The 16,024-nt window shown below is 34.9% G+C and overlaps 1 protein-coding gene across 1 annotated transcript in view; it reads left to right on the forward strand.

Annotated features, from left to right (window-relative positions):
* LOC138307409 (uncharacterized) overlaps window positions 1-16,024 on the forward strand; it is a 130,186-nt gene that overhangs the window by 10,981 nt on the left and 103,181 nt on the right. The window contains exon 2 of the mRNA XM_069248149.1: window positions 13,698-13,791. Coding sequence (XP_069104250.1) covers window positions 13,707-13,791 — 85 coding nt within the window. The 5' untranslated portion in view covers window positions 13,698-13,706. The remainder of the gene's footprint in view (window positions 1-13,697; window positions 13,792-16,024) is intronic.

Here is a 16,024-nt window from a genome sequence, read left to right on the forward strand (position 1 = left end):
TCTGTATATACCCATGCTGTGACCCATGCCCTTACCAGCTATTGCTTGCCTGATACATCTATACGTAGCAGCAAAGAAGTTATTAGTCTTGGTGGATTTGTCAATAAAACGCTTCCTATATCTCTGTTCTTAATATATAGTGTAATGTGCAGATCTTAAGAGAGTTTGTTGACAAATAGTAACCAGTTTTAGGCTATAAAACGGAAACTGCTTGAAAATTGAAAAATAAATAAATGAATTAAAAAAAAGTATTCTCACACATAAGAGATAATTTTGCAAATTCGATATCCTTCAATAAAATCCATCATTTCATACCAAAAGCGAAGAAAGCGATAAAATTATTGTTTAGCTTTTGTTTACACCGTCCGTACTGTTAGTATGTCATTTGAATTGTCGACAGTCGTTGCTACAAGACAGTAATTTAAAATCATTTCCATATAAACTTTGGTTCGTGATGCAATTTAAAGTACAGAAATTAGAAATCGAAATAACATTTAAACATAATGATTTTTTAAATGTGTCAAAATCATAAAAAAATATCCCTGTTAGCTTCAAATTAAGATTAAATTCTCATTTGCATGTTTAAAAGTGCAGAACAGTAAGGTTTTATTGCTTCGAGTTCTGTTGCATCCTGGTAATTTGAGGAATGTCAGCGTTGAATTTCAGTTCGTTTTATATGCTTATCAAAGCATGTTATACATGCGGGAAATTATGTCGTTGCAGTTCCAAAGTGTGTTTTTTCACACTACTGCTGCAAATCGAAAGAACGCAGTTTATCGAGAATTTAGAGCGAATTATTGAAGATTCACAACATTTGAATGTCTTGTTTGACAGAATCCCCTATACTCAAGGGTTTACTATCACTGATGTGAAATCCACCCCATCAATCTGGAAGGTTCTGTGTTTAACGCCAAATGAGCAGGTCATATGGTCCTTTAATGTACATGAAAATAACCGAATAACGGTAGAATAACGGTACACTGCGGTTGACAGTACTAGTGTTGCTTTGAAGTTGAGCGTCACTCTCCTTGTAATTCTCAAAGGAAATATCTTAAGACATATGATTAGTCATTATTTTACTCCTAAAGTGTCTTCAGTAATATGATATGGTCCAGAGGTAGCTATAACGACAGTGAAAGTAACCCCTGGAGTATCGAAAAGGGTTTGGCAGGATATTCTATCGTTTTGAAAACTACGGGACCTTCGAGTCAAGAACTATATCTTAGAAATAAAAATTGATTTTTTCACGTTTTGAGGGCAAACATATAATGTGAAACTATTTCGTGACTAAAACAGACTGGCGGACATATAGCCTCCCGTTGTTTCAACAATATGATACATTTCCACATTGAAGTATTGGCGTTAATCACGTTTCATGAAAACACATGATATCAAATTTGAGCCATAGAATTTGCTTTTAACCATTTTTAAAATTGATGTTATGTGTTTAAAATCCATTAGCGGAATCATGTTGAATGAAATCAAGAACATTTTGCCCGCATTTATAATTTTCCCTGACGGTAATAGGAAGTTCAAAATAAAAAACCTAAAAAAGTAATCTAAAAAAAATAAAAAAAAAATATTTTAAAAAACCCCAAAAACAAGGAAAAAAGAGAAAATCAAAGCATTAACAATGAAACTGATCTGTAAAGTAATAAATTAAAACATACGATTGACGGTAAGCTTTCAAGTATGACATGTTTAGACACGAGAACAAACTCAATATCAAAATATCAATGTTGCATGTCTAAATATGGTGTTAATTTGACGCATTCAGTTTTGGGAAAATGTAAACGTAGAGTATTTTTTAGGCGAAAGTCATTTCAGTGAGAGATATTCTGCGCTTAATTATAATTGGAGATTATATGATTTTGTTAATGGTATTATTATCACAATTATTGAATTATCTCAAATTTTGTCTTGCGCTATTGTGTTTAAGTTATTTTTCACTAAAATTCGTTTACGTCAAAATAATAACATAACCAGTGATTTCAAAAGGAAGTATATTATAGTAGACTTTTACGAATTCAGACTGATTCTGACATTTTTTTGTGTCAAGATTTTATTTCCTTTCTTTACTTCGAATTATTTTACTCGCATTGCTCTAAGAACAATATTATGATAATCATTTATTTTCTTCTTTGTTATCCACATGTTATAACGACTTGCTTTGGTGTTGTGCTTTAGAATACGCTCAAAGACCAGCCAAGGGGCAGGAAGAATGTGGTCTTTATAGCAAATTGCTTTTTATAAAAAGGTCAAATATGGAAGTTGAGACATTTGGGACGCTAAGAAAGTGGTCTTCTTAAGCAGGTGGTCTTTATACAGAGGTGGTCGCTAAGACTGGTTTGAACATATTACCATAACATTCAGCACGTGTTCACCTATATGAGGAATATAAACATCTAGAGTCATTGAATCTAAATGGCTTTATATGGGGGGTGGGGGGTGGAAGTGTGTTATGACACAGAAAAGCTTTCATCCCCACTCAGGGAGAACAATGAGTTTCAATTGTCTTGCCTTTGTTATGATTATCGTATTGCATTGTGTCGGTAACAGATTTCTTCCACGAGGTTGGGTACCATTAAATACAAGGTTAACTTATTTGATACATGTAAAATTTGGATATTTTTATGCGAATAATTCCTTGTTTCTTTTAATCAAAGCTTACCATTCAATGTTAACCTAGCTATCTGATGCATTTGAATTGTCAGATAGTTTTCGAAGAGAATAATTCCGGTCCCTGTTTGTTCCGATCGATCGACGAGTAAAACAAAACAGGTTAAATAGCGCTACTGCTTTTTCTGCCTGTTTTTACCTATCTTAAGGTCAATTATTGATATTGTCACCACTGCATTATTTCAACTATTGACCATGTGTCTGAAGATTAGTACAAATTTCACTGTGCATTAGTTCACATGGACCTGTAGATTAGTTTCAACTCTCTTGACGTTAATTATCGACATAAATAAGTAAATAATAGAAAAAAAGAAAGAAAAACGTATCGCACATTAGGGGAAATTTTTGGCAGGAATTCACCTGAAACTTCGATTGGCTATCAAGGTCCGAGCAGGTGTTTGGTGACCCGAAAGACAAAAACTTAGAACGTGCCAGAAGTGTTGTCTCACATCACTCCTAATGTGTAAAAAATGGACTCGTCCAGTTTTACCGCGATCATCGCTCAATCAAACCTGGTGTATATTTCCTTTGGGAAGTAAATATGTGAAATGTCAAAATCCGATATATATCCAGGAATAATAGCACGTTCGTGTGCTTCCCTAAGGACGACACGTCTAGTCCTCAGTCGTTATGTTGACATTGTAGTAGCTCTGTTGGCTTATTAAGCATTGAATGGCTTTAGTCTGATCCAAGTCCTTTTACCAACAACGGCCAATTCACGAAGGATTCCCCTGTATTCAACATACAAACATGTGATTATCATGTGTTTTTTCAGAGTTCATGATGATGTATAGCAGTTTTCTCCTATCAATATTTGGACATTTTTTTTTCCATTTTCTTGACTTTATTGTAAAAATTCTACCGAAGAAACCAGCGCCACATCAAATCCATCATATTATGTCTAAAAAAAATAACAATGTAATCTGCTTTTCCTGAAGTAAGAATAGAAAAGCATCTGGTACATCATGGCTAGGTCTCAAAACCGAAACCTTCCTCACAGAGAGGGTTTTTCAGCTGCTGAGACTTTTAAAATCTAATTAAAAACATTTTTGAAACGTTATAAAATAGTTTAAGATGGAATTGGCTTTTACTTTGTTAAGCTCGTCAAATCATTTTCATGTAAACATGGTCGGATCTATGTTATGTAGATAGATCTATATGGTTACGTTTCTGATTCAAACTTGCATAATGTACTTATTTTTTTATTAGACACTAAAAGCGTTCGATGGGTTGATGCTTGTATAATAATAGGTCAAGGGAAAATCATAAAGGACTTCTTACAGTATTTCTAATCGCACCTTTCTTATATTAGATTATCTCCCCTACTTTCAAACTAAGGCTAGAATAAACCAGATATGTCGCCGAGACAACAAATTATCAAGCAAACGGTTAGTGATGATTTTGACATTTGGCCAGTCTAGTATGCGATATATACGTCGAAATATGACATTTGACACGCGATGTATATAACCTGGCATATGTAAATACTAACTGTATTACGATAAAAAACGTAGCAGAAGTTTTGTTTATCACATCCGTTCTCTAAAGCATATCTGGGCATATATTTATGTACATTGTTCACTATCCTTAGGGGATGAAACATTTACGGGACGTATGTAGCATTTACAAGGTTCCGTCACTGTGGAATACTGTACATATGCATGATGATCGATAGCAACCGAAGTTATTTCATGCATGTAAAATTTTATGTGCAAACTGTGTATCATATATATATGTACCATATAGTATTGTGTGTTTTGTTACTCTCTTGGTATCTTCAGCATTCGAAGTCTGATTTACAATCTGCTTTCATTACATAAACGCTCGATGTATCATACTGAAATTTTGTCTGGACAAGTTTCGGATGAAGACATTTATGTATACCCGACTCAAAAACTTCTGCCACCTGCGATTTAGATTGTATAAAGCTTTTATGAAATGGCGATAATTGTTTTGAATGTTTTGCTTCATCATTGGTTTAGTTTCGCGGAAGAAAATGTCAAAATCATCTCTATGACCATAATTTGCGGGGAAAATGTTCTGGAGTCAACATCCCCCGTTCCATTTCTGATGAGTTCTTCTTTTCCCCAAGCAGACGGATGGTCGTTCCTCCGGTTGCCTTAAGTGTTAGCTAACTACTGAGAGTATTTGACCTGACCAGTTACCTGATCCAAACAATGCTATTTAAAGTTCTAGACACACCACCAATAAACAATTGTCTCCCAAAACATGCACACACGCAATGCATCGCCTATCATTAGGTTAATAGTACGCGGAATAAAAAGCGATATTATTTACTGGTATGAAAATTTTAACACAATGCGAACAGACTTAGCAAACACATTTAAACAAGCCAGACAATAACACATAGTTTACGCCATGCAGTTCAAAATGTTAGCTAACAAACTTACCAACAAAGTTATTATATAAAATTGATTTTATTAGCAAGCATGTACTGGTTTGGTGTCTCTTTGCAGATGGAATAAGAAAATTTCAAATTTCTAAGACAATGGTATAAATCAAGCTTAATCATCACGATAGTCTTAAAACTCGATAATGATATTTTGTAAGTGTGAGTACAACGAATTCATTAAATCACATATTGTTATCAATAAGACATACAGCTTTCAACGATCCTAAACATCTTAAAATCGCCTTTTTTAAGCTTTGTATATTTGTTTTTATTGAACGACCCATTGACAGCCAGGGCCATTTCGGGCCAAATGTTAACTAACAGCAGCAATGGTACAGCTTTTAAAACATGCTTTAAGACATACCTTTTATAACCAACAAGTACTCGCTTCCCTTAAGTGTCTACATCCTGTTCCTATCTTTACCATATCGTACACGCTCATTTTGTTCCATTTTAAAGTATAAAATTGTCAATTTTTCCTGAAATATAGACATAAATAGATAAAGTGTATTGATTTTGTCGTATAGACGAACTGCCGCCATGTAATTTAAAAAGTTTCGTACATTTTATAGCCTTACGAACCGTACATCAAATTTTCAAAACGTTTTCAAGGTGTTTATTATCTAGGCTACAGCTGGCTCCCCCTAACCGCCCATTGCGTGAACACGTCGATCAGTTTTCGGATGAAGAGATAGGACGCTGGTATTTATTGCCCCCCGGTATCTCCCAGATAACATATGATAATACTGTTACGTGTTTGATATATATGTGACCCGACTTGCACTGTCTTAGCGACATGTACTACATGCTGGGGGAAGTGACAGACCAGTCTGCATACGCGTTCCCGTGTCTCCCTGTATTAGTCGCACGCTGGGTAATGTTTACTGAGAAATCTATCGTTCTAATGGATCTTGCAATAGACGGATTGGAATTTTAGGGAATTCTACCTTCAATTAATTGCTAAATAAAAGCAGGGCAGCGTTTCAATACCATTATACCAGTTTGATAATTCCATAGCACGTCAACACACATTGACTGCTGGTCTAACGGACGTGTTTTTATCGTCGCTTATTGTGACGTAAGGAATGAAACGAAGTCCACAATACAACATGTTTATATTTGTCCTTACCTTAAGACAAACCTCGAACCCTGAATAATCCGGACACCTTCATGCCCAGTCTAAATCGTCCGGATTGTGACATTTCCATCTAGACTGGGAGTAGAAAGATAATGACTTGATTTAATTCTTGTCCTTCTTACACTTAGTTACATGAAAATAGCCATGCCAAATTTTAATCATAACAATGGTTTTGGTAAGGCTTTCGCCAGACCAAAAGACACAATGTACTTGGCAATACGTTACAGGCGTTTCGAACGATTTGGTTATAAAAAAGGCGGTGGAATATAAAATAGTATCAGTACTAAGGGAATTACCGTGGAGTAGCAGAGACCAGACTTGACCGAATAATAATTTTTGTTGTTGAAAAAATATGAAGATGTTGACGTCTGCAAATTACATTGTCATAACATCCACCCTTAAAATAAACACCTTTTAACCGACAATCGATAAGACGGTACATAGGTGTAAATTTTGTCATTTTTTCAGCTTGGAAGAATATGATATTTTGTTGCATCTAAGATATCGATGTCTAAATTCATTGCGATTCTTTTCATCTTAACACATAAGCTATCATAAGGAATTCCTTAGATGTTATCAAACATTTAGTCAAATGAGCCAACAAGCTCATTTATTTTTCATTTTAAAATATTGATTTGATTTGATTTCATAGGGATTGGGCAGCAGGCTATGCCTATATAAGCCCTCTCCCTATCAAGGTATGACTGAACATGACTTGAAAGTTACGTCTTCATAGTCTTTCGTAACGATTTTCTTTGCATCAATTACGCTGGTTTGTTAGCCTTGCTGATTCGATGCGCCTAAAAGGTCTGCCTATGAGAGTAAACCGAATGTCCAAGTAAAGTTATGAATGATTTGGCAGTTATATGTTATATGAAGGGTGATTATAATCTTAGTCGCATGTAGACTAGCGACCTGTCTCTAGAATATTAAAAACATTACTAAAATTTGGCTCGATCATTTTTGTCTTTACGTCGATTTCGATAATGTTTTTATTTCAATACCGCTGTAAAGGTTGTAGACGTGTTCCCTTTGACATGATTAAATGTAGTAAATGCATTTTATTTCAGTTCTCACGTATTTATTATAATTTTCTTACTAAGTTTGCTATTTTGGGCTTGCTTTACTGGTGCCTCCTTAAACGGCATATACATCCAATTCTTCTCGACAAAATGACAATCTGCGATAACATTAGCCATGAAAACGCCTGAGTTGTCAATTTATTTCATGCTTCAGAAATCACAGACAAGGATAACATTCATATGATATGCGGAATCAAAAGTATACGAATCTGGAAAAATCATTCTGAAATACGTTTTAGTCATTTTTTTACAATCTTACTAAGCATTAGATCTAGAAAGGATGTGGCCGAGTTTATCTCTGAGATATCACAGAGAAGAAAACTAATATCTACTAAAGAGCACTTTCTACAGAACGTCTTATGTCCAATTTGTGCCCGTCACTGTTAGCAGGGTGTCTTCATGGTGTGGTGTTTGGCGATACTGACATCTATATCCGACTAACAGCATCGCCTGTCAACTCTAATGTGTGAATCGGATGCTAGGAAGACACAATGACAGGAGGTATATTAGACTCTTTCATATGTGGATGGATATGAAAGATAAAGATATTGTACGCGAGAGTCATAAAATGTAGTAAAACCGAAGGCCTTTTTGCCGAGAGTTTTATGTTTTGTGATCCCGAATGTAAAATATAACTATAATTCATATACATACATGAAAGAGTATTTTCCTTTCATACCTCGACGATTTGTTACAATTTGGGATTATGAGGAAAATTTGAAAAAATAAAATCAAAGAAAATGGCAACTACAAGTCAATTTTCCATTCTGAAAAGCTGCGAGATATCTTTAACGCATATTCCATTTTGCATTCTGTATAATAAAACAAGCAAAGATTCAGAGAATAACATTAAAATTCATCAAGAAAGTAGTAGTTTTGTTGACGCAGTGACAATAGTTATGCATCACAGTCTCAGGCGACATGAGCGTATTACATGAGACCAGCCAGTATTGCATGAGACCAGCCAGTATTGCACCCAGCGTTATTAGAGAAACATCGATCTGTCCTGGAGACAATGGAGGTTAAGCCAAAGCTACAGAGGAGATAATGACATTCATTTATTATAGAAAGGCAGTCACAATGGTCAATCACACGGTTATTATAGGTTCAGTGGACATATGTCAACATAAATTGTAGCTGTAATGAAGTCTTTGAATTTTGTGAAATAAGTACATGTAGCACCTTACAAAAGATAGGTAATGGAAACGTTAATTCATTTTAGAATGGTAAGTAAAGATTTAATGTAGCTGGTCAACACCGGATGTAATTATGACCAATATCTTAAGCTGGTGGTTGTTCATATAGTTACAATGTATAAGTAAGAAGGGAACTGGCATACAGTTACGTCGCAATAGAGAGGGATTCGGGTTATATTAATTCTCATATATTGAATTAATAAGACACGATTGACAGGCCTGGGGATCCAGATTAGAAAAGGGATGGTTTTGACAGATTATAAAGTAGTTTCAATGCGAAGAAGCAATTGAATAATACGGAATTTTATACTAAAAAACAATGTTTAAATTTTGATCGAAATTATAAATTAATTTAAAAACGGAAAATAAAGAAAACAATAGGTTAAGATAAAGAATATATTTGATATATATTTATTGAATTATATTCGTCACTATTCTCACTATTCCAGTAAATTATCAATTACACTTCTTGTGAATGGGGTTCAGTTCTGTATAAGAATAAATAAATTACTTATCTATTCGGCATTCTAAAGCATACAATGTAAAGTCTTTTTTTATCTGGATTGCTTTAGGTTTAATCGACACTATATATAGTAAATTCAACAGAACTATATTTTGGTGTGGCTAGTGTATTTACCAAACTAGCGATGAACATGTCGACAACCGTAGTCCCAGATTTTTTTTATAAAATTTATCGCCGATGCGAATCTATTCAACAAACGTTTATTCCCCCTGATAACCAGAGTTCTGTCTGTCCTGTCGTCTTGGAAACAGTTCAGTTATCGGAACGATTGCGTGACAATAAATGTGTGACTTGGAACGCGGAAGTTAAATCAGAAGTCATCATTTAGAATATAACTCTAATGACCATTAGTAGTTCCAGAGAAGGGGCGTTTTTTATTAACAAAAGGTGTTTCGACATCTGAGACCGTATGCAATTAAGTCTGCATTAAATTCTAAGCTGGCGGATTCTGTGTGTGATGTTAACACTAGGGGGGAATCCTTTGTTGCTTCATTGGCACCTTTGAGAATAAGAATTGTCCACTCTTTGTAGATCGGCTCTCATTTATTTAATTACATGTAGCTCGCCATCAACGTATATTCCTTCATCCGTAATAATTCATTTCCGGTTTGCCTATTCCATGTTGGTGTTTGATATTCAACCTTTTGATTTCATTTGAAAATAAATTCTTTTTTAACATCTATGAAAACAAACGTTGAGCAATATGATTGCATTCGAGGGTGCTTACTCATCCTCAGTACATATGTACAAGCTTTGAGCTTTTCGATTTCTGCATATAACTAATTGAGAACATCTTTACTAGGAAAAGCCCATTTTAAAAAAATGATTTTTATTGCCTTAAAAATGGTCGCCATCCTAACACGTGACAATGATGTCGCCGTTTGTAACGCCTTCTTTGATTAGCTGAAACAACGGCGTTATAATTTCATAGAAAAAATAGTCCCTCCGGAAGTTTGGCAAAAGACGGGCTTTGCAGTTTATTTCTGTACACTCTAACTTTTGTGTTATATCTCCATAACATAAAAAATCCTTTCACATTAATCCTTTATTACCATCCTTATACTGTTTCTCTCAGAAATAATCGATCTGTTTTCAAATCTCATCAGCCTATTGTAGACAAATACGAACATTACATATCCTCCAGTTTTATTCCATTCATCTGCATGAAAATTTTCCACAGACACTAGACATCCATACGTATATACCAGTATAACAATAATATGCCCATAACACTGTATAACGGTACGCAGGGGGCCTCTTACGACCCTGTCAAGTATACTGGCGATCTTTTGTCTTTCAGATACAATACATATACTGACCAAACGAGAGTCTGTCGATCGAAGTTGTCACTTCTCCTTAAGTCGACTGTAGATTAAAGTACTTTCAACGGTACAGACACATAAGTTAAACATTATATTGTGTAAAGAGATAAAATACTGTGAAAAGTTCTTATTTCACTAGATACAAATTTCAAGAGATAGAATGCCGTAAAAAGCTCCTTTTTACGTGAGATACAAATTTTATGAGATAAAATTCTATAAAAAGCACTTTCTTTCGCCAGATACAAATTTTAAATTAAATGGCTTACAGCGTCCTTGTAATAACCAAGGTTATACAAGAATGGATGTATCGATCAAAGTGGGCATAACAGAAGTAGTAATGGTAGATATATGAACGGCTGGGCTCAGTCTGGCAGATATCGAGGAACAACCATCTTCCGGGGTCCTATGACGACAGACAACTCAGAGAAGTCGTATTTTAGAATCATAGAACTATAGGTTTCTACGAGAACTATAAGATGTATTTATTTCTTTGAGATAGCTTACATCTCGGAGACGACTTCTTCCAGGGTCAGATTTCGACATTTATGTCTATGAATTCCATTTCTTTACATTTACATATTCACTGCAGTCCCATTATGTAACCTTACTTAGCGCAGTTGGCATTCATCAGTCTATGAACTGTCATCCACTTATTATGAGTTATCACATAGGAAATCTAACCCGAGTCTCTGGTATGATATGCTCCTCAATTGAGTGGTAGAGACCGTGTTTAACCCTTTGCACAAGTCACACCGATACTAGTTATTTACTTTGCCATTATTTACTCTAATCGATTAATCCTTCTCCTTACCATATTTGATTTCATGGTTTGTATTTTGCATAACTTTGATTAAAGATTGGTTCTGGCGTACTTCCTTTCACATTTCTTACTCCCCAAAATATTATGTTTTTATTTTTCCAGTGTTTTTTTTTTAGTTTTTGAATAGCTTTCCGATGTTGGTGACATTTGTATCTTTTTTTCTCTGAAGCATGAATTATAAAAAACATTTAATTCTTTCTCTTAGTATTTCGAACCCACAATAAATGCAAAATAATTTATAAATAGCTGTGCTCTTCTAGTGCAAATTATATTACCCGGTGGAAAAAAAACCCAAAAAAACAAACAAACAAAAAACTAAAAAAAGTGTTTACAGGAAATAGCAATTAAGCGAAAATATGTCAATACCAATTTTTTAAGAATCAAAGAATCTAAAACGGTCCAAAACTGGGCTAAATTTAAATGTAGACGGTTATGCGAAAGCAGACGTAGGTTTTTAGTGTCACTCAATCTAAATCCGGAATCCCATTAAAGTCTAATGTGTTTTACTGTAAGACATAGCGACTAGGCACATCCAGGCTTTGTTAACAGGTTTGATTAGATAATTCGTCGCAGCTAGACAACAATCCAGACTTATAGGTATAATGGCTACCTTGGAGGTTTAATTCGTCGAATTTTTTTATGTAGGTTTTATCGACGTGTGTTGTTTACGCTTTTGGTAAGGTATTGTTTACATGATATTGTTGTGAGGAAATCTATGATGTAAACAAGTTAATATGTTAAGGTCAATGTGTCCTATCTTGTCGAAACGTTTGGCCTATTGTCTGAGTCTCGTCTACGACGGTAGTCGCGAAAGGTTAGACTAACGCGATGCTTTCCGAAGCCGGCAACGACAGCAGCGGCGGCGACGACATTTGCGTTAAGGTCCGCTCAAGACACAGTTGATTACATTCGGACGAACTATAATTTGGCCACGTTGCCATTTGCGTCATCATAACACACGGGAAAAGATTAAGAACATATCTAAACCCATATCTGCCAAGGGCTAATTGTTGGCAAACTGGATAGCTTCAATTTAATGAAATTTCTCAGTCTTAAGTTTTTACTTGACGTCACTTTGATCAAACATACTTGAGTTAAAAGAAATAAAAAGTTCAACAAACCGAAGTGGTAAACATAGCAGATGTTTGCAATATTATTTACAAATAGACATATGCATGTATATTAAGACATGCGTGTGTGTGTTAATACTTAAATCATTACATATTGTTTGCCACCAGTCCGTTCTTGGAGTGAAAGCGCTTGTTATAGCTGTTTTAAAATTGCATTCGAACGTGACAGACGTCAATTTTACTTCATTGCGACATCCTCACGGAAAGGAAAGTAAATTTACCAGCCATAACGTTGGGCACGGATTTGGAAAGTTAACGTATTACCTGTTATGGGGATAACCATAAAGATGTCATTTTAGTTAATATTTATTGCGTGCCTGAAGCAAGCATGTACAGTCTGGTGTAGTGATGGACATCAGGGTTTGATTTCTCTCCAATGACCTTCAAAATGGCAGCCCCGTCAAGTCGCTTTGTCACGCGACCTAACTCCCAAAAAGTCTCACAAACGATTTATTATGCAACCTTGATGTTGCCAGCCTTCTTTCCTGTCTCCAGTTTAAATTATTGGCTAGACACAACTAGGAAATGCCATTCGAAGCTTTTTTATGTTTGACTCTTTGTTGTTGACTAGCCATGCATTAAAGTCAGACGTTCTTGCTTGGTGGTCAACTGCCTTAATATGGTAAACGATTATTGGTTTTGATAATATTGACATTATACTGAATAGTTGCTAATATTCGCGAAAGTTTAATTTCATTAAAGTCGCAGAATTTGCCGAATTTGCGAAATTGAATACCTCAATAAAATTTTCAAAAGTCTTTGATAGACAGAGCACACCATGTCGCATAGATTACACTTAAATGGTTATAGGCTTCTTGCGCGAATAAGCATCCGCGATTAAAGTCCAAGCTGTAAATCGCGAATTTTTTACACTCACGAAATTGAACCACTATATAGTAGTTCAGGTTCTGAAAAGTTAAAATTGATATGTTTCATGTTACTCGCAAAAAAAAAAACAAAAAAAAAAACCCACCCAGCAATCAGATTTGGATATTTTACAGCAAGTCAAACAGAAGAGTCGCCTGTCATAGGACAAGCAACGAAATAGAAACAATAAAAACGTTTCTCGAAATGAAAGTTCTATCATCCATTTCACATTCACCATTTAACTTTAATTATGATAAATATTCTAGGTATGTATTTCCCATTGCACCGGATGTATTTTCTGTATAACACCGGTAGAGGTTGATATAGGTCAGCCTCGATCCAAGAGGTTTGTTATAATTAAAAATATGAATTAAATCGACTTTAGGTACAAACAATACGTTTAATATATATTCTAGATCAGGTCCTTATGTTATCCTCAGAAAAAGTTATAAAGAAATTGATTTTTTTTAAGAATATGGTTGCTTATACCATGTCATGTAACATATTTTTTATGTTTTATTTATCAGATTCTAACTATGGGAGTGTTACCAATATTAACAGTGATTCTAGTGCAGTCGGTCGTGACGTCACAACAGTCTTCTGAAGATCTCCCTCGAGGACGTAAGTACTGTCGCATTAATTTCCCTTTTGATTTAGCAGCTTGAAAAAAACCCCACTATCGTTTATCTTAGTTTGCAGGACACGTAACTCTCATATTTTTTATTGAAGATTCAGGGTCTTCATTGCATGTCTACCACAAAGACTTGTCCCACGCAAGGTAGAATACCATCTCTTGACTCTAGGTAGCAAGAGGCCCAGAGGCCTTAACGCCACATGAGTTTAAAAGCATTATATAAATTATAAACATTCATTGCCTGAAGAGCCTATGGATGGGCTACAGCTCTCTTCGTTTTTGTTATTTTTCTTGTGAACTATAACACATTTAGTATTGCTGTTGTAAACATTTCTCCAGCTGAAAAAATATTTTCAAGAAATATCAAAAGTGCAGATGACCTTGATCTGAAAATGATAGCGCCTTCTCTATTCAATTGAAGTTTGGTGTCAATCTTTGAAAATACTGTGAGAATGTTGACAATTTTTTTACTCTGATCTTGACCAAATAATCCTAATTTCAAATATTTTGCTGATCACTATCTACCCACGACATACAACTTCTTTGTCAGTATTTTGTGTTTGAACTCTTCCTAATTATTTCACCGATGCAAGGAGCCATTGATAATTGACCTAATCGGATCGGTTAGGGCAACAATGGATTTGTGTTCTCTTCGTTGGTACAGCGTTGAATCTAATTCCATCGGATTACGGTACGCAAATGATGCGTGAACCTAAAATATCAGGGAGAAGATGTTACATGTACAAGATCTGCATGAAAACTATACGATCAACTGATGTGCATAACACCTCATTCTACGACCGCTTTCAGAAAAAAAACACCATTAAATCATTCGTGGTATGATATATTTCTGAATTTATATTATAGAGTAATCTTCCCTTGCGGGTAGGTATTGAGTGTACCACGCCATGTGTCTGTGAGCGTAACGTCATAATTTTCTGAAAACACGACGTGGATTTGGTTCATAAAACAAGGACGTCACAATGGATACCTACCCATAAGAAAAGTAACTCTGTAATATGCAAAGAAGGAATTAGCTTTAAAAATGATTATAATTTTTTGATTAAATAAGAAGTTTGCCTACATTTACAAGTCGTTGGAAACATTTTAAAACTACTTCTTTAATCTGTTATTTGCACGTTGTATGTTTTTTAATCGTTCTTCTCTGCTTTAGGTAGGTGCACTTGTTTATTAATCCTATAAGCAGCTGGACTTTATATGCTAGTACAATCCTGATAATTTTGTGTGCTATTGTCAAGTATAGTGTCATAGTCGTCACCATTCTGATGATGACATTTTGTTTGGTAGTCCCTGATACAATCATTGTGACTCGTGTTAAAACCAGCAGGCTACACCAGATGTAACAGGCGACATGTCAAAACCAAACCGATTTCCATACATCGCTTCGGAAATTGATAGTTCGACAGCAGGAAGTAGTATTTCAACTCCATTTTGTATTCGACAATCAAAAAGTGCCATTCTGAAAATTAAAATTCATTATAAAGATCTTTTAATCGGTCAATATCTGGATGATATAATGCAATAAAAATATTAATGTGACATCTTGAATTAATTTTCTTCCTCGACATTTAACATCCCTTTCTTTTTAATTTTAAAATGATTCAACTGCACATCTTGATGACATACAGATGCGTCGAAGATTTTGTTTTGTGCTGACCTAAGATGGTAAGGGAGACAGCTCATGATGTGTTGATGCAGACGCTTGGATTATGAAATATATCCAGAACGCTTCAAATTAGACATATACATATACACGATTAAACACCAATTATTGTTCAAGTGATGAATATCATCTATGTTGTCGGCGGTGGAGCATCTTTAAGAATTTATAAGATAAAGAAAGATAATTATCATTCCAATGACGAATAGAAGTTTTATGGTGCAAAATTACTCAATCCTGAAAATACCGTGACTGAATAAAAACAAACATGTCAATATCTATTTTTTATGTTTCTGCAACAATTTACAGCACCAAAACACAACAATGCATATTGCTTTTAATTAACCAGAAGAAAGAGACAAGGCAAAATTAAAATACGAAACCAATGGCTTATCTTAAGATCATGTTTTTGCTATGTGATACTGCCACTACGGGAAACTGTTAGAGTAACACATCGATTGTCTAACTAGTGACTATGTTTAGATAACTTGCATGTATTGCGTTTGATCTTTCGCTGATAAACATTTTAACTGTAACGT

This window comes from Argopecten irradians, chromosome 14 (genome assembly GCF_041381155.1).
Source record: "Argopecten irradians isolate NY chromosome 14, Ai_NY, whole genome shotgun sequence".
NCBI classification, from domain to species: domain Eukaryota; kingdom Metazoa; phylum Mollusca; class Bivalvia; order Pectinida; family Pectinidae; genus Argopecten; species Argopecten irradians.